This window comes from Schistocerca cancellata, chromosome 4, assembly GCF_023864275.1.
Source record: "Schistocerca cancellata isolate TAMUIC-IGC-003103 chromosome 4, iqSchCanc2.1, whole genome shotgun sequence".
Classification (NCBI taxonomy): domain Eukaryota; kingdom Metazoa; phylum Arthropoda; class Insecta; order Orthoptera; family Acrididae; genus Schistocerca; species Schistocerca cancellata.
Window position 1 is genome coordinate 247,732,464 of NC_064629.1, and position 27,795 is coordinate 247,760,258.

General features: G+C 43.5%; 1 protein-coding gene across 2 annotated transcripts in view; it reads left to right on the top strand.

The window, feature by feature from the left end:
* LOC126183675 (Hermansky-Pudlak syndrome 3 protein homolog) overlaps positions 1-27,795 on the top strand; it is a 175,769-nt gene that overhangs the window by 9,287 nt on the left and 138,687 nt on the right. For both annotated transcript variants that reach the window (XM_049925839.1, XM_049925838.1), the window contains exons 2-3: positions 1,359-1,580; positions 26,409-26,650. In XM_049925839.1, the coding sequence (XP_049781796.1) occupies positions 1,370-1,580; positions 26,409-26,650 (453 nt within the window). In that variant the 5' untranslated portion in view covers positions 1,359-1,369. The remainder of the gene's footprint in view (positions 1-1,358; positions 1,581-26,408; positions 26,651-27,795) is intronic.

Consider the following 27,795-nt stretch of genomic DNA (forward strand, 5'->3'; position numbering starts at 1 on the left):
CGTAAATCGCTCCAGGCAAATGCCGGGATGGTTCCTCTGAAAGGGCATGGCCGACTTCCTTCCCCATCCTTCCCTGATTCGACAAGACTGATGACCTCGCAGTTTGGTCTCTTCCCACAAACAACCAAACCCAACCCCAAAATGTCCTTGTGACTCCACAAGTACTCTACTACCTAAGAAGCTGCTTCCTTTGTGTAGTGAACCCATGAGCTGTCAAGGAGAATTGTACAAATCCCCACCCAATAAAACATGTCCAGAAATCTGTAGCCAAGACTGTCACAGAGTTGACAAAGCCTTTGGTACAGACCCTCCATTCGACTCCAAACCAAAGGACTCCAATAGACTCTGGGAACAATTCTGAAAATTGTGAGCTCTACTTGCACTCCGTGCACAAGTTCATCACCCTTCACCAGCTCTACCAGTCGCCTGTGTGAACTAAGGATGGTCCCACAACTCTTGTGACAGGCATCATTGGTGCTAATGTAGCCACAACTTGTAGATGACTTCACCCTGCTCACTCGATAACAGAAGGAAGGGCTGTCTCCACATATCAGATGAGGCCCCCCCTGCCCTGGCAGACATACTGAGTGCACACTGGCTTCTTTCCGCCCCTGAATACTATCTTCCTAAGGGCCGCTATAATGTGCATAACATTGGAACGCCACCTGTTCACTCACGGGACAAATAGGCAAGGCCAGATGACCAGCCTCCACATTGGCCCCCCTCCTTGAGCGACATGAGTGCAGTACCATTCACCATGCACCCTGCTGTGAGGGCGGATCCACCATGTTGAGTACACTACATACCTCAGCAGCACAGCTCATAGGCTTTTTCACAACACCAATGCATTTCAGTAATAGAGCTTAAAACTATATTTTAATTATGCTTAGAAGTTTTAACAACATTTGGTAACAGAGACAAAATTAAGTAAAATAAATTACCATTTTGTCCACAGAAGCTGGAAAACAAGATTCCTAGAGTTGTAATTAGAGAATAACATGTAACTGACATATTAAATTTGTCTCCCCATGGCTGTAAATACATATTTAGTCAAAGATGTGTTAACCTGAATCACAATTAAAATACTGCAGACTGAGAAGTCACACACTGTGCTCATGCTGTAAAACCTGGATTTTGCACTGCACATTTGCCAATATTGTGTGTTTAGACTCAATAGTCCTTCAGTGTTGCACCGTTTATTCCATTTTCATGTTACAAAAAATAGTGAGAACAATAATTTACTGTATATGTGTAATATTCCAGATTGTCAGTAAAACAGAGGGGTCTTTCATATAGACATGTGTTCTAATAACCTTCTTTTAATTCTCTTCATTTCCTTGATGTCTTTTTTTTTCCAGATTTTTGAAGAATGGTGCGAGTAATATCAGTTCATCATTTTGCAAATCAGGACATCCATAAATGTGAGGAACCATTGGCAGTAACTACTGCTCCACCTGATCGTTTGCTGTTGGCTCAGGCCCAGCATGCTGTTGAAGTTCGTGGCTTAGCTGAGGGCGGAGATGTTCTGTTCACTTTTCCTACTGTAGATGAAGTACGTCAGATGGTGTATTGCTGTAATGGTAAGAAAAGAGACTTTCATGTTTAAATCAATTTTCTTCAGTGGAATTACTCTGTGATGTTTGTAAATCAGTATGGAAAAGCTGCAGCTGAATACTAACAAATCTAAGAAAATTATATTTGTTCCTTCAGCTATTTATCTACTTGTTCACTGTATTTAATACATCCCATTTTGAAGAAGGAACTTCAGCCATGTGAAACTATTCGTGCAATTTTTTTAACAAAGATAAGCACTTGTTAGAAACTGGTTATAGTTAACTGTTGTTAAACTACTAAACACTATTGTGTGTACTCAGGTTAAATTAACTGTAATGTATTAAGATCATGAAGAATACTGATACTTCTGTAGTTGTATTAAGTGGTTCCTTTTTCTCCTTGATAACTCCTGTACCACAGAGAAATTATTGAACATAAATTAGCAGTTAATTACAGACCTGTGGCATCTTTTGTTCAGTTGACAGGTTCCCTTTATCTAACCAACTACCTCCTACTCTTAACTTAATACCTATGTGATTAGGCCGGCCGGAGCGGCTAAGCAGTTCTAGGCGCTACAGTCTGGAACCGCGCGACCGCTACGGTTGCAGGTTCGAATCCTGCCTCGGGCATGGATGTGTGTGATGTCCTTAGGTTAGTTAGGTTTAAGTAGTTCTAAGTTCTAGGAGACTGATGACCTCAGAAGTTAAGTCCCATAGTGCTCAGAACCATTTGAACCATTGAACCTATGTGATTACATTGACATTTTTGCCATGAAATAGTAGTTATCTACATTTGTAACAATCAAGTTCTGCTTACAATGGACATTTTTAGTTACCACACAGTTAATGGGAATCTTCAAACCTTTAATCTGTATAATCAGGTAATTTGTAGCCACAGTGCCTAATCGCACATCATTTTCACTTTCTTTTGACTATTTACAGATTTCCTATCATTTCTTTGTGTCTTATGGGAACTTGTTGAAGACCTTTGCACCAGAATACAAAACCGCAATGTTAACATTAGACAAAGTTTCAAAGCCTGCACAAAAATTGTTTTTGCATCATTTATGGGGATGGTGTAAATTGCAGTTCAACATTGACTGATTTTTACTGTCAGCAGCACAGACTACTAGCTGAAATATTGTATTAGAGCTTAACAACCTGCTGATTTTGAGTGTGAGTTCTCGTGCTTGCTCACACTCTTGCTTGTGAATGGAGCAGTTGCAGTGTGGTGGGGAATGGGGGGAATGTATGTGCACCATGTGGTTTGATAAAACAGGACAAATGCCACGTGTGAAATAGGGGAATGTATTTTGACAGTGGTGCCATCAAATAGCACCAGGGCGAGTTGGCATTGCATAACAATGACAATGTATTCGCATTTCAATTGTATTCTGAGTAATCTTATAATTTTACACAAGAAGATTCATTCACAAAATTTGTGGTGAACTGTAGGGTGCTTTCTACGATCAGGAAGCTTAATTTACAAAGACGGTTTATATCTCAACATGTCAAAGAGTATGGAAAATGTGAAGGACACGAGCATCTGCAAGGTTTTAAAAGAAGAGGAAGGAGAAGAGTAAAAAATGAATCAATTGTGTTGTTCGAATGAGCTGCAAAATTACACTACTTTTAGCAGAGACCTTGTGCCTTTTGAGGAATAAAATAATACTCGGCAGTTGCAGCTGAACATTTAGGTCCCTTTCTGGTAGAATAATTTTTCATGCTGCTATTATCAAACATGACAATCATGTGTCTCATTCAGACAATGGCGTACAGTGTTCAGTGGCAGGGTTTGTTGCATGTTCTTTGGTTCTGAATGAAAGTTAAATATTGGAGCCTCACAGCTGGATCTAACATTCATAGCAGTGTTGATGAAATTGTCGAAAATATAAGTTTGGCATAGAATTTATGTAGTGGCAGTCATGTTGCAAAATAAATCAGGATTCGTAGTGCAACTGAATGGAAAAATGAAGAAGCTTCCAGTACTCAATTTGCACTGATCTGCAAATTAAGGTAATTGTTGTGTAATATGACAGAGAATATAAAGACAGCCTGGATTTCTTCAAGCATTTCTCTCAAGACCAATTTCCTCATTTACCCAAGTCTCCACATGATTCCCCAACCTATTCCCTATGATGATGGAGGGAGGTACAGTACTTGCTGATTGCAGGGCTGCACTCAACCACTGCTTTTGGAGTACATTTACTGTGAAGCACAGTATTATATGTTTAGTGCAATGAGAGGAAAAATTGCAACACCTTTAAAGAGTCTATGCAAGATGTCCAATAATCTACTCTAAACGGAACTCATACCGTTCACTTTTATTGAGTGTGTACTTTATTTACTTTGGTTGCACTGCCATAGAAGATAATTCCTTAAGAAAATAGGATATTGCCATATCAAAAATAAGTTAGCACCATGTTGTTAAAATTAATAAATCATGGTTTTAAAGTCATCACAGTGATGACTCGTTTAAGTCAAAAATGTCCTGAACTGAGCCTCAGCTATTTTTGCTCTTTGTGTAATTGCTAGTTTTTGAAACAAACAAATGAATGAACCTCCTGACACATGTAGCTTATTTCCACTCAATAATATGTTATGGAATAATTTTCTGGTGTAACTCATCACTTGGAAAGAAAGTACTGATCACACAAAAGCGAGCTGGAAGAATGATATGTGATGTTCACTCACAGTTGTCATGTTGATACCTCTTCAAGGAGTTAGGCATTTTAATTGCTCCAGAGAAATACGTATTTTCACCAATGAAATTTGTCATAAACATTCCATCACAATTTGAGAAGAATAGTAAGACGATCTCGGTTTGCGGAAGGCCGGCATATAGCAGATTCCGTGTCAGTGTGGGAAGACTTATATTGGACAGACAATGCGCACCATCAGAGATCGTTGCTGAGAACATCAGAGGCACACTCGGCTTAGGTACCCCAGCAAGTCAGTGGTCGCAGAGCACTGTTTGTCTGAAAATCACAAGATGGACTACCAGCATACCAGGGTCTTGGTACAGACATCTAAATACTGGAACAGAATTGTTAGAGAGGCTATCGAAATTTGTACCAGGGACAGACTCATCAACCGAGATTGTGGCTATAACCTCAGCAAGGCGTGGGAACCAGCACTGAGTCTAATTAAAAAGATGCTCAGCAAAGAAAATGAACGGGTGACCAGGGCAGAAGAGGCAATTACACCGACGCCACCACAGATGCTGACGCCAGCATCTCAGTGAGTGCCGATGTGCGGGTGTGGACTGCGGAGAGAACGCCTCACAGGGGGAGGGGATTTAAGACAGCCATCCACCCTCAGGAGCTCAGTTCATCAGCTCATCTGACGATGGTGACATGTCTGAGCACTGAAATATTGTGCCCATTGGACACTATGGTTCGTTAGTACACCCATGGAGTGTTCGAGTAATCTTGATTTGTTTATCCATGTGTGTATTCCAGTTTGTTAGTCAAGTGGACTGAAAAGAGTTTTATCCATAATATTTCAATCAGTTTGTGTCAACTTATGTCACTCTGTGATACCAGCAAGTTAGTTTTGCTGATGAGTCTTTATCTTCTTTCAGTGTATTTATTGACAGAACAGTCAATTTATGTACTGCTGGTACTTGGTGTCCAACGGGCACACTAGTTCAGTGAACAACCCTGTTTCCATCATCAGGGGCACTGAAGAACTCTTGGTTGCTCACTGAAATATGTCTGTTGGACACCGACAACTAGTTCTGCAGGTTTTATTTGTTCAAAATTGAGACCCCAAAACATAAACTGTTCTCTGTGAAACAGTTGTAGGTCTGTTCAGTTACATTTTGAGTTTAGTTTTATTAGTGTAAAACACTTGTTTGTCATAAGCTTTCTATTGTGGTGGAACTAAGATACAGTCCGTATTTCAGAGATACCATTAATGTCACAATATTTTAGTTCCCGAAGTAGAATTTTATGGTCCCCTCAATCAAAGATGTAGTATCACTGCCAGTGCACATCTGTATGGAGGCAGATGAGTTGGCATAGTGGAATAATGCAGGAACCTGCCACAAAAAGCGCGTGTGACACAAGGTTTGAGCAGACCCACTGCCGGAGGAATTTACCTGCAAGTGGCAGGAGGCCAGGTGTACCAGTGCTCACTCACAGTTTGACCAGCACAGACATCACCTAGCATATTGTGTCATATGTAGTGCCAAGTACTTAGCCACTAGCCGTTCATGCTAGCCATGTGCTGAGTTCTTCCCGTGCTCATCTCTACATGTGTTCAGACTCTATGCTTCCTGTAGATTAACTTGCACCATGAGTACGTTTCCCTCTCATGGGGTTCTGTTCTCCAGTTATTACTGAGCCACCATTAGCTTGTGAAATATCTGTGCCAGCCATGTAGTGAAGCAGCTCGTGCAGGTACTTAACTGCCATTGACAGTGATTATTAAACATGTAATACCCCTATATTTTCTTTTCCCTTTTCCCAGTGTTCACTTGGGATACCATGGACCCAGAATTTCTGTAGTGTTGGAAGGAACAGTTGCACAGCAGCAGCAGCAACAAGAGCAGATGCAGGTGCTGATAACCCAAAATGCGGACTTGCTTTACACCCTTGCCTCACTGTTGGGGAAGTCGTGCACCAGCTTTTCAGTTTTCTCTGCCGTCCCTTATGCAGTTTCCTGGTTTCAATGAGCTGATGGAAAGGTGGGAGAATTACTTGCATCAGTTTTTGCTGCACTGCTAGGTAAGACATATCGTTGATCCAGTTGATATGGCTGCCTTGTTGTTGTTGTCGTCCAGCAGCACAGGTTTATGTGGAGTTCTCCAAAATTTGAAGCCCTCCACTGAACCCGAGAAAGTTCCCTTTGATGAGCTTTTTTGTTGCTTATGCAGTATTATGGGCATCAAATCCATGTGGTGGCAGTGCAGTTGCAGTTTAACCAGCACCACAAGTGCCCTGGGCCATCGTATGTGGCCTGGATTGCCAATTTGCAGGGCCTCTCACACAAGTGTCATTTTGAGTGTCCCAAATGTGGTACCTCTTATGCAGACCCACTAATTCAGGGTGTTATTGTCAAGTTAGCTCCTGATCATGATGTTCAGACTGCGGTGTTAGCCTTGTCCGACCCTTGTTTAGCCAGTATTGCCCAAATTGTGGAATCGCATGAGCTTACAGCAGTCCTTTCTTAGAACTGATGGGGGTTTCAATTGGGTGTGGATGGTAAACAGCTCCCGGTGCCTCTCAGAACACCCCAGGTGACCTCGTCTCCTGCCAAGCCAGCGTGTGTTGCTGCCATTGGCGAAGCCAGTGGAGTGGCATGCTGCATGCAGCTTTATAATTCCCACCAGCAGCATTTTTCAGGTCCTCGCCATCATTATCCTTCCACTCATTGGATGAGCTAGCATCCTGGCCCCAATGTCATTTGTTGCCTCTTCACCACGACTGTCTGCACTTGGAGGCTGTGTGTGGGGTATACCAGTGGATAGGTAATTTTGCAACTGTTTGTGGCAGTTGACAGGCCATGAGTCAGTCATCAGACACTCCACTGTTTCCACTGGACTCTGGGGCTGTCTTTGAGGCCTTTCATGTGACACATCAGTGTATGTTGTTTTTAGTGAATGGGTGACCAGTAGAATTTCAGGTAGATACAGGAGAGACAGTCACCCTAATTAACTTAGATACATGCAGGCTCTTTAGGTGCAGAGAATTGCAGTGTTCGCTCCATCTGGTTATGTCTTATAGCAAACAGTGCATTCATTTAGAGGGAGAGGCTCAGGACCAATTCCCCATCTCCACATGGGGGCTTGATGTGTTTTCTGTTTTTGGCTTCCAGATCATTGATGAAGTGCATTCAGTGTCTCAATCCATTCCTGTTCATGATCTGGACTGGTTACTGCAATCCTACAGCCTACTATTTGACAATACCTTGGGCCAAACAGAAATTTTGAGGCACATGTTTCTCTTAAGCTGTCAGTCAGTACCCAAATGTTTTCATCCCTGAATCATTTCCTTCACCGTGCACAACAAGATAAAAGCTGAGCTGCAGCATTGGCAGGATCAGGGTATCATTTTTCCTATTTCGTCAACTCAGTGAGCCACTGCTTTGGTAAAGCCCAGTGGTGCCATGTGCCTTTGTGGTGATTTTAAACAGATGATCAACATGCATTTTGTTGTAGGTTCGTATTCTGTTCTGTGGCAGACAGAGTTTTTGATGAAGTTGTCTGTGGGCCCAGTATTTTTTCCGCATTAACTTGCACGACGTTTATCTGCAGTTCATGTTGGATGCGATTTCTTGGGATTTCCAGGTCCTCAGTTCCCCCTTGGGCTTTACTAGTTTAATCACTTGCCTTTTGGGATATCATCTACACCAGGAATTTACCAATGGAATTTGGAACAGTTGATTAAGGACATTTCCTGTTACCTTGATGACATCTGGGTCACAGGCTCTACTTGGGAGGAGCATTTATGAAACAATCAGTTGGTTTTCCAATGTCTTCTGGAGAATGGCCTTCATTCTAAGTGGAAGAAGTTCTGTTTTTTCTCCCCAGGTGTGCATTTTTTGGTTCATATGCTTGGTAAAGATGGTCTTGCCCCCAAATATGGCCACATCAAGGCCATTGTCAACACACCAGTGCCCAAGAACCTGAAGGAGCTCCTGTCTTTTTTGGGTAAGATTTGGTATTATGCTCAGTTTGTTCCCCAGACCATGCATGTCTGCAGCCTCTTAACTGGGTTTGCCAGAAGGGAATGGAGTTTGTCTGGTCTGAGGATTGTTAATGGGCTTTTTAGTCTATCAAGCTGTGTTTGTACTTTACTCCCTGTCTGGCTTTGTTTATGCTGGGTAAACCTTTAACCCTGGCCTGTGATGCATCCAAGTATGGCACTGGTGCCATTCTGTCCCATCAGAACCTGGATGGCACAGAGCAGCCCATCGCTTAACCACCAGAGATGCTTTCTACTGTGCAGTATAATTATTCATAGGTGGAAAAGGATGCACTAGATGTTATTTTCAGGGTTAAAAGTTTAATGTCTTCCTGTATGGGGTGAATTTCCTCCACATCATTGACCACAAGCCACTGATATCCTTATTTGGCTCTTGTTCCAAGCTGCCAGATGGGACTATCCCCCAGTTGCAGTGGTGGGCCCTCTTCTCAGTAACTATTGATGTGACATTTGTTACTATCCACTGCCAGCATGCCGACAGTGATGTGCTGTCATAGCCACCAGTGGAGCCTGATCTGGAGTTTGATTGGCAGGCAAACCCTTGCGGCAAACTCTGTCGGACTGTCTGTTGATGGGATATGAAGTTGTGACCTCCGTAGGCATTGGCCCATTTTTCTCGCATGTCATTTCAGTGGTCCAACTGGGTTGGCTGCAGCGCTTCTCTTTGGTGTGGATCAGATGTGAAATACGTTTTTTTCTTGTACATTATCAGCTCAGTGCTGTCCAGAAGGTTCTTATGCTTGCCACAGTGGAGCAATGCTGTCACATGGTCATTCCCCGGCATTTCTTACTCCAATTGCCGCATGCATCACACTGGGGTATGACTCATATGAAGGCAATGTGACGTCACGTCTACTGGCTGGTGATTGATTGTGTCATTGAACATCTGGTGTGTTCTTCCTGGGCATGTGTACAGGACCAGGCTGCACCAGTTCTCTCCTTAGCCAGTCCTGGAGCACCCCTGGGACAGGGGGAACTCTTGGTTGTTGGAGGTCGATGTGTTGCCCAGTTTCCCGTACATAGCCAGTCTGTCCTCCACATCACCAACTGCTGTGGTTCATGCACTGTCAGTTATTTTTGCCATTGAGGAATCCCCCAGGACCATGGTATCTGACAACACTCAGCAATTTGTGTCACAAGAGTTTGAGGACTTTTGTGTTCACAGTGGTATCCAGCATCTGACTACCACTCCATTTCACCAGGCTTTTAACTCAGAGATGGAGTCCATTGTGCATAAGTTTAAGACCCAAATGAAGAAGTTCCATATCTGCCACTTCCCATTACGATGCATTGTCAAGCTTTTTGGCCACAGGGCAACGCCAGTCGATGGGTGCAATGCAGCAGAATTTTTGCATGGGTGCCAGCCACAGCTTCTCCTGGACTTGCTGCACAATGATTCACATCCCACTTACTGCCATAGACTGCCATGTTTTCCTACTGGGGGCTGCCGTCTGGGCCCAGTCCTTTGGGCTGTAGTGGGGGTGGCTACCAGTTGTCATGGTGGACCACAAAGGTCAGCAGTTGTTTGTTGTGGATGTTGGTAGGTAGCAGCTGACCCATCATGCAAACCAGCCAAACCTGCATCCTGTTGGAGCATTACTGCTGTGGTCTGCTGTTGTGATGGGCAGCTGGTTGGGTCACAATGTTGTTTTGTGTGAGGGCTTGCACTTGCAGCAGCAGCCCACAGTGAAGCCCACACCTGCGCCTGCTGATGTGGAGCTCACAAAATTTGATCTGCCACCCTCCTCCCCCTCCCTCTTGCTGATGGAGCAGATGGTGAGTTCATTCCATTCTCATGGGATTCTGTTCTCCAGCTATTATTGAGCCACCATTGGGCCATGAAGTATCTGCACTCACCGTATAGTGAAGTTGCATTGTGACCCCTGTGCAGATAATGAAAAAGATTTTGATAAGATCATAAAATATACAAATAGTATAGTTTTTGTTCTTTATCTGCCAGGACTTACTTTTTGTCATCATGCAAGGAATTCTCCACAAAAAGAATCCCTTACAAAAGCTGTACAGAGAGCAGGTACACTGCTCCATGTAGCTGAATGAGGTTTTTTATTGTAAAACACTTTCTTGGACGTAATTGAAGGTGATTTTCATATATCCATTTGGATATATTGATGCCAATGTGGCATATTTGAAACTGTCGGTAAATATGCCTTGAGTCACTGACTGTCAGCACAAGATTGTAGGCCTGATATTCTTATTATCAGTCATGGATTGGATAACTTCATGACCAGTAAATACTGCTGTATTCATGTATTTGTTGTGCCCACCTGATGTAATTAATTAGTTTGTTAGTTTCCATGTCTTGTAGATCATATATTATATTCACAATAAATGTTATCATTTGCACGGAGACAAGAGACAATTAGAGAAAGGCTGAGAGAGAGAGAGAGAGAGAGAGAGAGAGAGAGAGAAACACACACACACACACACACACACACACACACACACACACACACACACCTCCTGGCAGATTACAGGTTTGAGAAACAACTTTAATATTTGTTTGAATACACTTATACTGATTGTCAGACATTTTATTTCAATGGGCAGATCATTGAAGACTTCTACAGCTGAATGTTGCACTCTTTTCTGTGTAAAAGTTAAATTCACTAGATGGCAGTGCTGTTTAATGTTTTCAATTGTTTAAACAGATGTCTGCAAGATGTACATTTTTGAACTTCATGTACAATTCTAATTACTATCTACAGCTACTTACATACTCCTCAAGCCACTGTAAGGTGCATGACAGAGGGTACCTTGAATCACTATTACTCATTTACTTTCCTGTTCCACTTGCAAATAGAGTGAGGGAAAAGCTACTGGCTATGTGTCTCTCTGTGAGCTTTCCTGTTCCACTTGCAAATAGAGTGAGGGAAAAGCTACTGGCTGTGTGTCTCTCTGTGAGCCCTAATTTCTCTTATCACCAGGGCCCTTACTCGAAATGTACATTGGCAGCAGTGGGATCGTTCTGCAGTCAACTGCAACTCCCTTTTCTCTAAATTTTATCAATAGTGTTCTGCAAAAAGAATGCCATCTTCCCTCCGGTGATTCCCATTTGACTTCATTTAGCATCTCTATAATACTATCGAACCTACCAGCAACAAATCCATCAGCCCGTCTTTGAATTGCCTTGATGTCTTCCTTTAAGCTGACCTCTTGGAGAGCCCAAACACTTGAGCAGTACTCAAGAATCGGTCATACTAGTGCTCTGTAAGTTGTCTTCTTTAGAGGTGAACCACAAAATATGCAAAACACTGCTCTGAAAACCTTTAGGATGACAAAGATAAAGTACGATAATATATTAACTACTCAGTGGAAATGAATGAAAGTGCAGTTGCCTGTTGCCAGCAGATTCCAAGTCATACACAGAAAGCTGGAAATCATATGGCTTGAGGTCTGCATGACTGTAGTACCAAACAGGGCTGCCCTGCAACACAAGGCAGTTGAAGGAATGGGAAAAGACAGTGTGTGTCTATAAGCAAGCAGTTGTGGTGATCTATGATTGCGTCCTTCATTAGAGCACAGCCTGGAAACAATATCTGGATGACTTCACATTGGGGTGGATCATCAGGAAACTGGTAGAAGGGTGAAGTGTGACATGTGTAGCCCAGTAGTTTGGTATTGCTGACAGCATTGTTTCACATTCATGGGGAGCATGTAAGCATTCCAAACCATAGGCATTGCCGCCAGAAGGAAAGAAGGTAGTCAACCATGGCCACCTATAGAAGCAGATGACTGCTACGATGTGCAACAGGCAATAAGGGACCCATATCAAACAACAGATGCAATTGCAACCATAGTTAATAAAATTCTTCCGGGTTTGAGGCCGTATTGTCATCTGTAAAATTCCGACATTTCAGCCACTGTTGCAAGGCACCTTCCTCAGGGTGTATTGCTAACTGACTGTGACAACGGCCACAGAAGCCTATGTTTACATTTTTTAACAGGACTGCAAGCATGCAATCTTGTGCTCCACAGTGAAATGGCAACTGCATAGGGGTGGTTTCTTTGCCCAGTGAGCATTATGTTGTGTTCCATTGACACCCGCACATTGGCAGCATCTTTTGTGATGGTGCCGAGAGCATAGGAACTGGACGAATGAGGGGTGAGCTCACGTGCTCTTCTTGTATGAGAGAGAATTCGGTCTGGGTAGTGATTCTAGACATGTCCTCATGTGCCGAGAGGTGAGAACATAGTAATACACCCAGGAACAGTGTCAAACATAACCGTTTTCATTATTGAGGTGTTATTGTGTGGGGATACATAATGTTGCATGGGCACACTGACCTCCAAATTTTTGAACACGATACACTCACCTGTAGACATTATTGTGACTCTGTACTCCTTCCACATGTGCGTCATTTGAGGGGTGTATTTGACTCTGACCCTATCCAAAGGATGACAGAGTGTGACTGCATCAAACGGCACTGGTGGAGGAGCTCATTGAATGAGTGTACTCACCTCCAAATCCTTGAACGTGGTACACTTACTGGTTGATGTTATTGTGACACTCTACTCCTTCCCTATTTGCAACTTTTCAGGCATGTGTTTGGTGCTGGCTTCATTTTTATGGATGACAGTACACGACCGTATTGAACAGTACAAGAAGAGCAGCTCTTGGAATGAGAGCATATTCAGCAGATGGACTAACCTGCCCTTTCCCCCAATGTAAACCCCATTGAGAACATGTGGGATGCATAGGGAGACGTATTGTAGCACATCCGGTTGTAGCACTGACCATCCAGCAGTTGTCAACTCCACTGTAGGAGGAAAGGAATGCCCTACCTCAAGAGCCCCTCACTAACTTTATTGCCAGCATGGGAGCACATTGCACAGCATGCGTTGCTTTTTGTGGTGACCACACACCCTATCATAAAACCATGTCCCACCACTTGTAATGTCCAGGGGACCATCATAAATTTGTGCAAAACTAGGTAATACTTTAAGGAAAACATCATTTACCATTTTCACTATGGATTCTTCTGTCTTCAGTAGTCATGATTGTTAGGTTTAAAAACAAAATTGGAACTATATGGGTTCAAAAAAAAAAAAAAGAAATTCAGAATATTCATATGATTATAAAGGACATTTATGTGAGGATTCTGATATTATGGGCATGTAATGAGAAGATTGTAAGCACCATTTCAAGGAGCTGCAGCTGGTGAGGCACATTAGTGCCTTCCATTACCTACCATACAGCGATAGCTCACCAACATGTTGATGTTTCTTTTGTATTTATGCACTATCCAATAAATTTTGTGTTACATTTACAAAAGGTGAGTTTAATATCACTGCCAGTGTTCATGTATATGGATGTAGATGAGCTGGTAGGGGTCTCGCGGCAGAGTAGCATCATAAGCTAGAAGGCACTCACAGAGTGTCGTATGGGCATAACTGTCAACACAGATATTTTCTTGTTGGCAGTGAAAAACTGGGCCAGTCAGTTCTTATGCTCTGGTCAACTAACACGAATGTGGCTGCAGCTGTGTGCCACGGTCTTGGTTCCAAGTGCTAGTTGTTTCAGTCATTCGCACTGATCATGTTTTGTGGTTTTCTCTGTGCCAGTCTCTTTGCAGTGTTCTGACCCTCTGCTGCTCCATAGATTGACCTGAATGTTGAGTTTTTCTTCTTCTCCTGGAACCAGCTTTCAGGTCGAGCACACACCATTGGCTAGAATAGTGGTGTTTGTGCTGACAGCATGGCTTTGGGGCATTGTCATGTCTGTGCCAACAAAAGTGGTGAATGAGGATGTTTTTCCACATGTGACACTTTTATTTCATTTTTTTTTTATAGTGTTCATTGGTGGCTACCACGGACCCAAAATTTTTGCAATGCTGGCAGGAACAGTTGTGTCTCCAGAAGCAACAGCACCAACTTTAGCAGGAGCAAATGCAGAAGCTACTGAAACAGAATACAGAATTGATCTACTCTCACACCATACTGGTGGCAGGCCAGGGACCTGCACAAAAGCCTCCTCTTCCACCACCCTCATACCATTAGCCAGTTTTGATGAGTGTATGGAAAGGCAGAATTACCTGCACTGACTCTTGCTGCACTGCCAGGTAAGGTGTATTGTTGATACTGCTGTGCAAAATTTGAAACCCTCTACTGAGCCCAAGAAACTGATATTTCAGGATTCTGTCAGTTGCTGACACAGTATTTTGGATATCAAATGCATGCGGTGGTGGCACAGTTGCAGTTTAAACGGTATCACAAGTGTCCAGGGCAGTCACTCACAGCCTGGATAATTGGCTTGCCAAGTCTCCTGTGCAATTAATTGTCTCCAGTGTGCTATCACCATGTATGTGGACTCATTAATTACTGACATGATGGTCCAATGAGCACACAGCCCTGAGGTCCAGACTAGGGCCATGGCCTTGTCCCACCCTTCTTTAACTGAAGTTGCCCAGATTGCTGAATCACATGGACTTACAGCAGCAGCAAGGGATTTACTTTCAGACAATCGACAGGTGGTGAAGTTAGATACACATAGTAAGCAGTCCCCAGTGCACAAAGGGGCTGGCCAGGCGATCTGGCCTTCCACTGAGCCTCAGTGTGATGATGCCATTGATGATGAGCTTGGTGGGTACAAGTAAGGCAAAGAGTTGTGATCCCTGATGATGACATTTTTCGTGCTTTTGGTATTGCTCTCCTTCCATATCTGCTTCTGCTCAGTGGGCAAATCGGTTTGGACTTTGGTAGTTTCATTCCTTGCCTTTTTTAATTTTGTCTGCCCCAGGAATTTATGAAATATATTTGGAGCATTTGATCAAGGACATTCCATGCTGTATCGACTACTTTAATGACATCTGGTTCACAGACTCCATGCGAAAGGAACATGTATGAAATCTGCAGGAAGTTTTCCAATGCCTTCTGGACAACAGCCTTCATTGCAAATTGGAAAAATGTAGTTTCTTTGTCCCTAAAAGTGCATTGTTTGGATCATGTTTAGCAAGGATGACATCCGTTTGGACAAGCACGTGAAAGCCATTGTCAGCCTGCTGGTACCCAAGAACCTGAAGGAATTCCAGTCCTTATTGGACAAAATTTCTAATTACCCTAAGGCTATTCCCCAAGGTGGGCACATTTGCCATTCTCTTAACCAGCTTCACCAAAAGGGCATCAAATTCATGCGGTCTGTGGACTGTCAATGGCATTTTCAGTCCCTCAAGCAGTGTTTGTGCTCCACTTCCTGTGCAGCTTATTTTATGCTGGGTAAGTCCCTGCCGCCGTTGGATAAGCAGCTGCAGCAGCAAGTCGTATACTCCTAGCTCACTCATTTGTTACATAGTTTAATTCTTAATTTCTTTGCGTGTTTTTGGTACTTGCATTGTTTAATTCATAAATTTCGGGCGTATTATAGTATTTGAGAGTTGTAGCATCGCGTTTTAGTACCTGAATAGTGTAAATTCGCGTAGTCGTCTGTCAACTGTTTTTGTTTTGAACGGCCAGTGTCGGTTGGTCACAGTCAGTGTGCTCCCTGCCGCCGTTGGATAAGCAGCTGCAGCAGCAAGTCGTATACTCCTAGCTCACTCATTTGTTACATAGTTTAATTCTTAATTTCTTTGCGTGTTTTTGGTACTTGCATTGTTTAATTCATAAATTTCGGGCGTATTATAGTATTTGAGAGTTGTAGCATCGCGTTTTAGTACCTGAATAGTGTAAATTCACGTAGTCGTCTGTCAACTGTTTTTGTTTTGAACGGCCAGTGTCGGTTGGTCACAGTCAGTGTGCTCCCTGCCGCCGTTGGATAAGCAGCTGCAGCAGCAAGTCGTATACTCCTAGCTCACTCATTTGTTACATAGTTTAATTCTTAATTTCTTTGCGTGTTTTTGGTACTTGCATTGTTTAATTCATAAATTTCGGGCGTATTATAGTATTTGAGAGTTGTAGCATCACGTTTTAGTACTCGAATAGTGTTAAATCGCGTAGTCTCCTTCCGCCGCCGAGCAGTGTGTCAGCAGTGCACAAGTGGCAGCATTACTGCATTTACTAGGCAATCTTGTATTTTAATAACCGCTTCAATTTTGTGTCGTTTTGTTTGCGCTCTCTGTAGATTAGTTCAGACGTTCTTTGCACAGTTTTTAGCATGGATAGGGACTGCAACTGCTGTGTTCGGATGCAGGCTGAGTTGGCATCCCTTCGCTCCCAGCTTCAGGCAGTGTTGGCTTCGGTCACACAGCTTGAGGCTGTTGCCAATGGGCATCACTGTGGGGGTCCGGATGGGGGTTTGTCGGGGACGGCCAGCTCGTCCCACGCATCCCCCGATCGGACTACGACTGTGGTTGCCCGGGATACTGCCCGCATTGAGGCTGATCCCTCACCTGTGGTAGAGTGGGAGGTCGTCTCAAGGTGTGGCAGGGGGCGAAAGACATTCCGGAGGGCTGAACGGAAGGCCTCTCCAGTTTGTCTGACGAACCGGTTTCAGGCTCTGTCTCAGGCTGATACTGATCTTCAGCCTGACATGGCTGCTTGTCCTGTTCCAGAGGTTGCCCCTCAGTCTGCAAGATCCGGGCAGTCGCAGAGGGTGGGCTTACTGGTAGTTGGGAGCTCCAACGTCAGGCGCGTAATGGGGCCCCTTAGGGATATGGCAGCAAGGGAGGGGAAGAAAACCAAAGTGCACTCCGTGTGCATACCGGGGGGAGTCATTCCAGATGTGGAAAGGGTCCTTCCGGATGCCATGAAGGGTACAGGGTGCACCCATCTGCAGGTGGTCGCTCATGTCGGCACCAATGATGTGTGTCGCTATGGATCGGAGGAAATCCTCTCTGGCTTCCGGCGGCTATCTGATTTGGTGAAGACTGCCAGTCTCGCTAGCGGGATGAAAGCAGAGCTCACCATCTGCAGCATCGTCGACAGGACTGACTGCGGACCTTTGGTACAGAGCCGAGTGGAGGGTCTGAATCAGAGGTTGAGACGGTTCTGCGACCATGTGGGCTGCAGATTCCTCGACTTGCGCCATAGGGTGGTGGGGTTTCGGGTTCCGCTGGATAGGTCAGGAGTCCACTACACGCAACAAGCGGCTACACGGGTAGCAGGGGTTGTGTGGCGTGGGCTGGGCGGTTTTTTAGGTTAGATGGCCTCGGGCAAGTGCAGAAAGGGCAACAGCCTCAACGGGTGCGGGGCAAAGTCAGGACATGCGGGGACCAAGCAGCAATCGGTATTGTAATTGTAAACTGTCGAAGCTGCGTTGGTAAAGTACCGGAAAGCACCGAAGCTGAAATCGTTATAGGTACAGAAAGCTGGCTGAAGCCAGAGATAAATTCTGCCGAAATTTTTACAAAGGCACAGACGGTGTTTAGAAAGGATAGATTGCATGCAACCGGTGGCGGAGTGTTCGTCGCTGTTAGTAGTAGTTTATCCTGTAGTGAAGTAGAAGTGGATAGTTCCTGTGAATTATTATGGGTGGAGGTTACACTCAACAACCGAGCAAGGTTAATAATTGGCTCCTTTTACCGACCCCCCGACTCAGCAGCATTAGTGGCAGAACAACTGAGAGAAAATTTGGAATACATTTCACATAAATTTTCTCAGCATGTTATGGTCTTAGGTGGAGATTTCAATTTACCAGATATAGACTGGGACACTCAGATGTTTAGGACGGGTGGTAGGGACAGAGCATCGAGTGACATTATACTGAGTGCACTATCCGAAAATTACCTCGAGCAATTAAACAGAGAACTGACTCGTGGAGATAACATCTTGGACCTACTGATAACAAACAGACCCGAACTTTTCGACTCTGTAAGTGCAGAACAGGGAATCAGTGATCATAAGGCCGTTGCAGCATCCCTGAATATGGAAGTTAATAGGAATATAAAAAAAGGGAGGAAGGTTTATCTGTTTAGCAAGAGTAATAGAAAGCAGATTTCAGACTACCTAACAGATCAAAACGAAAATTTCTGTTCCGACACTGACAATGTTGAGTGTTTATGGAAAAAGTTCAAGGCAACCGTTAAATGCGTTTTAGACAGGTACGTGCCGAGCAAAACTGTGAGGGACGGGAAAAACCCACCGTGGTACAACAACAAAGTTAGGAAACTACTGCGAAAGCAAAGAGAGCTTCACTCCAAGTTTAAACGCAGCCAAAACCTCTCAGACAAACAGAAGCTAAACGATGTCAAAGTTAGCGTAAGGAGGGATATGCGTGAAGCGTTCAGTGAATTCGAAAGTAAAATACTAGGTACCGACTTGACAGAAAATCCTAGGAAGTTCTGGTCTTACGTTAAATCAGTAAGTGGCTTGAAACATCATGTCCAGACACTCTGGGATGATGATGGCATTGAAACAGAGGATGACAAGCGTAAAGCTGAAATACTAAACACCTTTTTCCAAAGCTGTTTCACAGAGGAAGACCGCACTGCAGTTCCTTCTCTAAATCCTCGCACCAACGAAAAAATGGCTGACATTGAAATAAGTGTCCAAGGAATAGAAAAGCAACTGGAATCACTCAACAGAGGAAAGTCCACTGGACCTGACGGGATACCAATTCGATTCTACACAGAGTACGCGAAAGAACTTGCCCCCCTTCTAACAGCCGTGTACCGCAAGTCTCTAGAGGAACAGAAGGTTCCAAATGATTGGAAAAGAGCACAGGTAGTCCCAGTCTTCAAGAAGGGTCGTCGAGCAGATGCGCAAAACTATAGACCTATCTCTCTGACGTCGATCTGTTGTAGAATTTTAGAACATGTCTTTTGCTCGAGTATCATGTCGTTTTTGGAAACTCAGAATCTACTATGTAGGAATCAACATGGATTCCGGAAACAGCGATCGTGTGAAACCCAACTCGCATTATTTGTTCATGAAACCCAGAAAATATTAGATACAGGCTCCCAGGTAGATGCCATTTTCCTTGACTTCCGGAAGGCGTTCGATACAGTTCCGCACTGTCGTCTGATAAACAAAGTAAGAGCCTACGGAATATCAGACCAGCTGTGTGGCTGGATTGAAGAGTTTTTAGCAAACAGAACACAGCATGTTGTTCTCAATGGAGAGACATCTACAGACGTTAAAGTAACCTCTGGCGTGCCACAGGGGAGTGTTATGGGACCATTGCTTTTCACAATATATATAAATGACCTAGTAGATAGTGTCGGAAGTTCCATGCGGCTTTTCGCGGATGATGCTGTAGTATACAGAGAAGTTGCAGCATTAGAAAATTGTAGCGAAATGCAGGAAGATCTGCAGCGGATAGGCACTTGGTGCAGGGAGTGGCAACTGACCCTTAACATAGACAAATGTAATGTATTGCGAATACATAGAAAGAAGGATCCTTTATTGTATGATTATATGATAGCGGAACAAACACTGGTAGCAGTTACTTCTGTAAAATATCTGGGAGTATGCGTGCGGAACGATTTGAAGTGGAATGATCATATAAAATTAATTGTTGGTAAGGCGGGTACCAGGTTGAGATTCATTGGGAGAGTCCTTAGAAAATGTAGTCCATCAACAAAGGAGGTGGCTTACAAAACACTCGTTCGACCTATACTTGAGTATTGCTCATCAGTGTGGGATCCGTACCAGATCGGGTTGACGGAGGAGATAGAGAAGATCCAAAGAAGAGCGGCGCGTTTCGTCACAGGGTTATTTGGTAACCGTGATAGCGTTACGGAGATGTTTAGCAAACTCAAGTGGCAGACTCTGCAAGAGAGGCGCTCTGCATCGCGGTGTAGCTTGCTCGCCAGGTTTCGAGAGGGTGCGTTTCTGGATGAGGTATCGAATATATTGCTTCCCCCTACTTATACCTCCCGAGGAGATCACGAATGTAAAATTAGAGAGATTAGAGCGCGCACAGAGGCTTTCAGACAGTCGTTCTTCCCGCGAACCATACGCGACTGGAACAGGAAAGGGAGATAATGACAGTGGCACGTAAAGTGCCCTCCGCCACACACCGTTGGGTGGCTTGCGGAGTATAAATGTAGATGTAGATGTAGAACTCTGGCCTCTGATGCATTCCAGTATGGTGCTGGTACAGTCCTATCACAACAGAATCCAGATGGCACCAAGTAGCCCAGTGCATATGCATTGAAGATACTTTATTAGCAGTGCAAAGTAATTTTTCACAGGGGGAAAAGGAGGAACTGGGTATCATTTTCTAATAAATTGCACGTGTTTTTGTGTGGAGCAATGTTCCTAGTCATCACCAACCACAAGCCACTGATTTCATTATTTGGCCCTCAGTCTAAACTACTGGATAGGCCTGCCCACCAATTGCAGGGGTGGACATTCTTTCTCAGTAATTATTATTGTGATATTTGTTACTGGCCCACCATCCAGCATGCTAATGCAGATGCACTATTGCAATCACCAGCAGTACCTGATCCTGAGTTTGATCAACAGGAGGCTTTCATTTTCATTTTGGATGATACCTTGCAACAGATGATGCTGGATTTTTTCTTTCACTGGATGGGAAGTTGGGACCGCTATAGCTGCTGACCCACTTTTCTGAAAAAAAAAAAAAAAACATCTCTGCAACCTAGATGGGATGGCGCAGGTGTGCCCCTGGAAGAGTGGATTTGGTGTAACTTACATTTTTCCTACTACAAAATTGACTTGAGTTTGTCCAGGAGTTCCACATGCTTGTCTTGTGGGATCAAAGCTGTTGAAAAGTCGTCCCTCCAGCATTGTGTCCTCCCATACTGCAGCTGTTATGTTGCACTGGAGTATGTCTCATATAAAGACTTTGACATGATGATGAGCGTACTGGTCGACGATTGATCATGACACTGGACATCTTGTGGAGGCTAGTGTGACCGGTGCAGGGAACCAGGCTGACCAGGGCATCAATTCTCCCCTTCCCCTTGGCCAGTCCCAGAGCACCGTTGCGACTGAGTGCACATTGACTTTACAGGCCTTGTTTTGGGAAACGTGGTTTTTGGTGGTGGATGCATTCTCCAATTTCCCATATATAGCCAGTCTGCCCTCTGTGATGTCAACAGCAACTATTTGTGAGCTATTATTTGTTTTCACTATCAAGGGATCCCCATGGAATCTCGTATCTGATAATGATTGGCAATTTGTGCCATGAAAATTTTAAGGTTTTTTGCATTCACAGAAGTATCCGGCATCTCAATACCACCCAATTTCACATGGCTTCTAACTCAGAGGTGGAGTGATTCATGCAAACATTCAAGACACAAACAAAGAAGTCCATGTCTACCTCAGCCCATGATGATGCACTTTCTAGCTTTCTAGCCATGTACTGTGCGACTACAGTCAGAGGGTGCAGTTGAGTGGAACATTTACAATGGCACCAGCCATGATGCCTCTTAGATTTGTTAGATGCTGATTTGCAGGCCCTGGAATTTCATGTCCCACTGCATTTTCCATATGGGGCTGCTGTTTGGGAATGGTCTTTCAGCCAGCAGCAGCGGTGACTGCCGAGTGTAGTGGTGGACCAGAAAGATAAGCTTTTGTTTGTGGTGGATATCAGTCAGGAGCAGCTAACCGATCATTCAGATCAGCTGCATCCATGACCCATTGCACTTTTAATGCTGCCATCTCCATGCTAGCTGAGCGATGGGATCAGTCACATCATTTGCCCAGTAGGAGACTACCAATTGCCACAGCATGCACAACTTCTGCCAACACTCCACACCCTCTCTGCACTACTTTCACTCCAGAATAGGGAGCCAGCAGCAATCATTCCCATGATTCTTGACGGTGAGGCTATGGACTTAGGACCTGAGCCCTCCTTTCTTTAGTCACCCGTAGATGAATTGTCACTCCTGCTGATGTCGCCAGACTAGCCATTATGCCAGCCTCCACAGTCTTCTGCCATTTTGGTGCCCTAGCAGAAACCAAGCCATTTTCGGCCATATGTGGCCTTTTCAGGAGGAGGGGGGTGGGGGGGGGGGGGGGGTGGGAGGGGGATTTAGTATCCCCACCAGCATACATACATGGTGTTTCAAAAATGACCAGTGTATTTGAAACGGCAATAAAAACTAAACGAGCAGCGATAGAAATACACCGTTTGTTGCAATATGCTTGGGACAACAGTACATTTTCAGGCAGACAAACTTTCGAAATTACAGTAGTTACAATTTTCAACAACAGATGGCGCTGCGGTCTGGGAAACTCTATAGTACGATATTTTCCACATATCCACCATGCGTAGCAATAATATGGCGTAGTCTCTGAATGAAATTACCCGAAACCTTTGACAACGTGTCTGGCGGAATGGCTTCACATGCAGATGAGATGTACTGCTTCAGCTGTTCAATTGTTTCTGGATTCTGGCGGTACACCTGGTCTTTCAAGTGTCCCCACAGAAAGAAGTCACAGGGGTTCATGTCTGGCGAATAGGGAGGCCAATCCACGCCGCCTCCTGTATGTTTCGGATAGCCCAAAGCAATCACACGATCATCGAAATATTCATTCAGGAAATTAAAGACGTCGGCCGTGCGATGTGGCCGGGCACCATCTTGCATAAACCACGAGGTGTTCGCAGTGTCGTCTAAGGCAGTTTGTACCACCACAAATTCACGAAGAATGTCCAGATAGCGTGATGCAGTAATCGTTTCGGATCTGAAAAATGGGCCAATGATTCCTTTGGAAGAAATGGCGGCCCAGACCAGTACTTTTTGAGGATGCAGGGACGATGGGACTGCAACATGGGGCTTTTCGGTTCCCCATATGCGCCAGTTCTGTTTACTGACGAAGCCGTCCAGGTAAAAATAAGCTTCGTCAGTAAACCAAATGCTGCCCACATGCATATCGCCGTCATCAATCCTGTGCACTATATCGTTAGCAAATGTCTCTTGTGCAGCAATGGTAGCGGAGCTGAGGGGTTGCCGCGTTTGAATTTTGTATGGATAGAGGTGTAAACTCTGGCGCATGAGACGATACGTGGACGTTGGCGTCATTTGGACTGCAGCTGCAACACGGCGAACGGAAACCCGAGGCCGCTGTTGGATCACCTGCTGCACTAGCTGCATGTTGCCCTCTGTGGTTGCCGTACGCGGTCGCCCTACCTTTCCAGCACGTTCATCCGTCACGTTCCCAGTCCGTTGAAATTTTTCAAACAGATCCTTTATTGTATCGCTTTTCGGTCCTTTGGTTACATTAAACCTCCGTTGAAAACTTCGTCTTGTTGCAACAACACTGTGTTCTAGGCGGTGGAATTCCAACACCAGAAAAATCCTCTGTTCTAAGGAATAAACCACGTTGTCTACAGCACACTTGCACGTTGTGAACAGCACACACTTACAGCAGAAAGACGACGTACAGAATGGCGCACCCACAGACTGCGTTGTCTTCTATATCTTTCACATCACTTGCAGCGCCATCTGTTGTTGAAAATTGTAACTACTGTAATTTCGAAAGTTTGTCCGCCTGAAAATGTACTGTTGTCCCAAGCATATTGCAACAAACGGTGTATTTCTATCGCTGCTCGTTTAGTTTTTATTGCCGTTTCAAAGATACCGTTCATTTTTGAAACACCCTGTACATATGAATGCAGATGAGCTGGAGTAGGTCTTGTGGCAAACAACGCAGAAAGCTATCATGGACAGTGCACACAAAGTACCATATGGGCCAAACAGCTGACCCAGGTATTTACTTGCCGGCAGTGATAGGCCAGGCCAGTCAGATCTCATGCTCAGGTTGTCTAATACAGAACTGGCTTTTGCATCTTGCTGTGCTCTTGGTTCCACATGCTAGTTGTTTCGTTCATTCACACTGATCGCATTTTGTGCTTTTCTCTGTGGCAGTCTGTATGTGATGTTCAGACTGTCTGCTCTCTGGTAGACTGACCCGCATACCAAGGTCCCTCCCCCCTCCTCCCCCCCCTCCCCCACCTCCTCTGGGGTCCAGCTACCTGCTTCCAGATCGAGCACCCGCCATCAGCTGGGGCAGTGACACTTATGCCAACAGGGTAATTCCACAGCATTATCATAACTGTGCAGAATGGTGACTCATTTCATGACTACAGAAAACTTGGTCTATCTGTTCTGCTATCTTTTTCTTCAGGCATTGAAAAAATACAAGACGTATTCAATAAGTAATGCAACACATCTATTTTCTGAAAGCAGGTTGGTTTTATTCAGGATTCCAATATACCACATTATTCTCCACTCATTGATTGCATATGGCATCATATTTTGGGGTAATTCATCACTGAGGAATAAAGTATTTTTTGCACAAAAGCGTGTGATGAGAATAATAGCTGGAGTCCACCCAAGATCATCCTGCAGACATTTATTTAAGCATCTAGGGATATTCACAGTAGCTTCTCAGTATATGTACTCTCTTATGAAATTTGTTATTAACAACCAAATCCAATTCAAAAGTAATAGCAGTGTGCATAACTACAATACTAGGAGAAAGGATGATCTTCACTATTCAAGATTAAATCTAACTTTGGCACAGAAAGGGGTGAATTATACTGCCACTAAAGTCTTTGGTCACTTACCAAATAGTATCAAAAGTCTGACAGATAACCAACAAGTATTTAAGAAGAAATTAAAAGAATTTCTGAATGACAACTCCTTCTACTCCATAGAGGAATTTTTAGATATAAATTAAGGAAAAAAAAAACAAAAAAATTATAAAAAATTAAAAAAAACAAAAAGAATAAAAAGTTGTTATATTAACTTAATTATGTTGTTAAATTAACTTAATTATGTCATGTATTGGAAAATTTGACTCGTTCCACATCATTATGAAATATTGTATTCATGATCCATGGAACTAGTATTAATATAATCTAATCTAATCTAATCTCTAATCTAATCTAAACGAAACCCTGTTTTTAAACATAACCTCCATTCAAATGCGATAGCCTTATGCCATCTTACTGGGAGGGCTTGTGTGCCCGTATAGTACATTCAAATGCGATGGCCTTATGCCATCTTACTGGGAGGGCTTGTGTGCCTGTATAGTACCACTCTACTGGTAGACATTGGAGCTAATGTCTTGCTTTGTCAGTAACCTCCTCATTATCCATATACTGGTTCCCGTGGCATCCATCCTTCATTGGACCAAACAGATAGAAGTCAGAAGGTGAGAGATGTGGGCTGTTCGGTGGATGAGGAAGAACAGTCCATTGAAATTTTGTGAGCTCCTCTTGGGTGCACAGACATGTGTGAGACCTTGCGTTGTCATAGAGGAGAAGTCCGTTTGCATTTTTGTGATGACAAACATGCTGAAGTCATTTCTTTAATTTCCTGAGGGTAGCACAATACACTTCAGGGGTGATTGTTGCACCATGAAGGAGGACAGCAAACAGAATAATGTCCTTCAGAGACCAAGAAGGCCATCACAGTGACTTTATCAGCTGAGGGTGTGACTTTGAACTTTCTGTTCGAAGGAGAGGCAATGTGGCACCACTCCATGGATTGCCGTTTTGTTTCTGGTTCGAATTGATGAACCCATGTTTCATCACCTGTGATGATGTTTGACAAAAAATTTTGATGATCAGTCGCATAATATACAAGCAGTTCCCCACAGATGGTCCTCCATTGCTCTTTATGGTCTTCTGTTAGGTGACAAGGAAACCAGCAGGCACACACCTTTGAGTACCCAAACTGGTAGACAAGTGTGTAAGCACTACCAGTTGAGCAGCAAGTTGCTTGTTTGTGATTTATCCTCAAATGAGAGTATCTGTATATTCCAACATTGCAGGAGTCACAATTGTCTGCAGCCAGCTGGCTTGTGAGAGATCAGACAAGTTTGCGCAACCTTGTTGTGATGATGACACATGCCTTGCCCAATGACTCACAATGCTTTTGTCTGCTGTCAGGTCTCTGTAGGCATTCTGCAAATACCTATGAGTATCTGTGATGCTCTGGTTTTCTACCGAAAGAAACTCAATGACAGCTCTCTGCTTGGAATGCACCTCCATTACAGGCCCCATTTTGAAGGCTATGTATAGCACAATCACCAATTAGAACTTCATGAAACTGCAGGGACTGAAGCAGGAATATTTCACAATCTCTCACAACAAATTCCACATTTTTTTCAACCGAAATTGACTGAGGAAAAAAAAAAAGTTGCATCACTTACTGAGTGCCTCTGTGTTATGCCTCTGAATGTATTCTGTTATTTTTCCCAGTTTTAAATGAGGATGAAATGAACTTTTTGAACACTACATGATAACTCTAAGTTATATATTATTTATTTTCAGGTGACTACATTGCAGCCCTTGAACGCAAGCAAAATCGCCAAGGTACAATCTCCAACTATGTACGAATTTACTGTAAATGGGACGTAGTTAATAACCCCCCAGACAGCACATTTCTACAGCAGCCAATGCGTGCAAGAATTGCTGGCCAGGTAACACCAAGCAGTGCACAAATCAGTTCAGGAGGATTGGAAATGATCGAACTGCCTTTGAAAAGAGACCCAAATGCAGTTGCTTGTTGCCAGGTATAGCTGACACTTATATACCTAATTTGTTTATGTTCCTGTGAGACTGTACTTTGTTGGATAGAATGGACAGTGTTGATGAGATATGTGTATTTTTGATAATACAGAAGGTACAGTAAAACCCCCTTTTTACACATTTCAGTAGATTGACCCAAAAAAGTGCAAAATGCAGGAAAGTGTAAAATACAGGAAAGCATAGGAAACACAGCAAGAGAGAATGAATAAATTATTCTTACTGTCATTCTCATTATATTGTTCAAAATATGAAATTGAAACAATTTATTTAAATTCAGCCTATTTAAAAAATCTGACAGTTAATTGTTTTTCTTTCTCTAAGTTATTTGTGTAATCAATCTCTTATCAGCAGAACATTTTCAGATTGGCTAAAATATGCTGAAGTTAAGCCTCTTTACAAGAAGGGGGATAAAGAGATACCATCAATATTGTCTAAGTCACATTTTGGATTACTTAAGGGTTCTGACATAGAGAAAGCTATATACACTTACTGTGAGAATGTACTTAATTCATTAGATAATAAATTAGAGGCTACTGACATTTTCGGTGACCTGTCAAAAGCCTTTGACTGTGTGAACCACAGCATTTTCTTAAGTAAATTAGTATATTATGGTGTCACTGGCAATGCTGTGAAATGGTTTGAGTCTTATGTATCTGACAGGAAACAAAGAGTGTTGTTGTGAAATACCTGTGCAGTAAGCAGTCAGTCTTCATCTGACTGGGAATTAATTAATATGTGGTGCTCCTCAAGGTTCCATCTTGGGTCCATTGCTTTTTCTTGTGTTACATTGCCAGATGCTAAGTTTGTTTTGTTTGCAGATGATACAAACATTCCAATAAGTAGCAAGTCAAGTACAGATTTAGAAATAGCTGGTAATCAAATTTTCACTGACATTAATAAGTGGTTTAAAGTTATTTCACTGTCATTAAACTTTAAGACCCACTATATGCAGCTCAGAACCTGTAAAAGATTTCCTTTCAGCATATGTATAACCTATGAAAACATGCAGATCAAAGAGGTTGACAGTGTTTAATTTCTGCGATTACAACTCGGTAATAAATTCAGTTGGGAAGGGCATACCACAGAATTGCTTAAGTGCCTAAACAAGTCTGTATTTTCAGTGAGAATG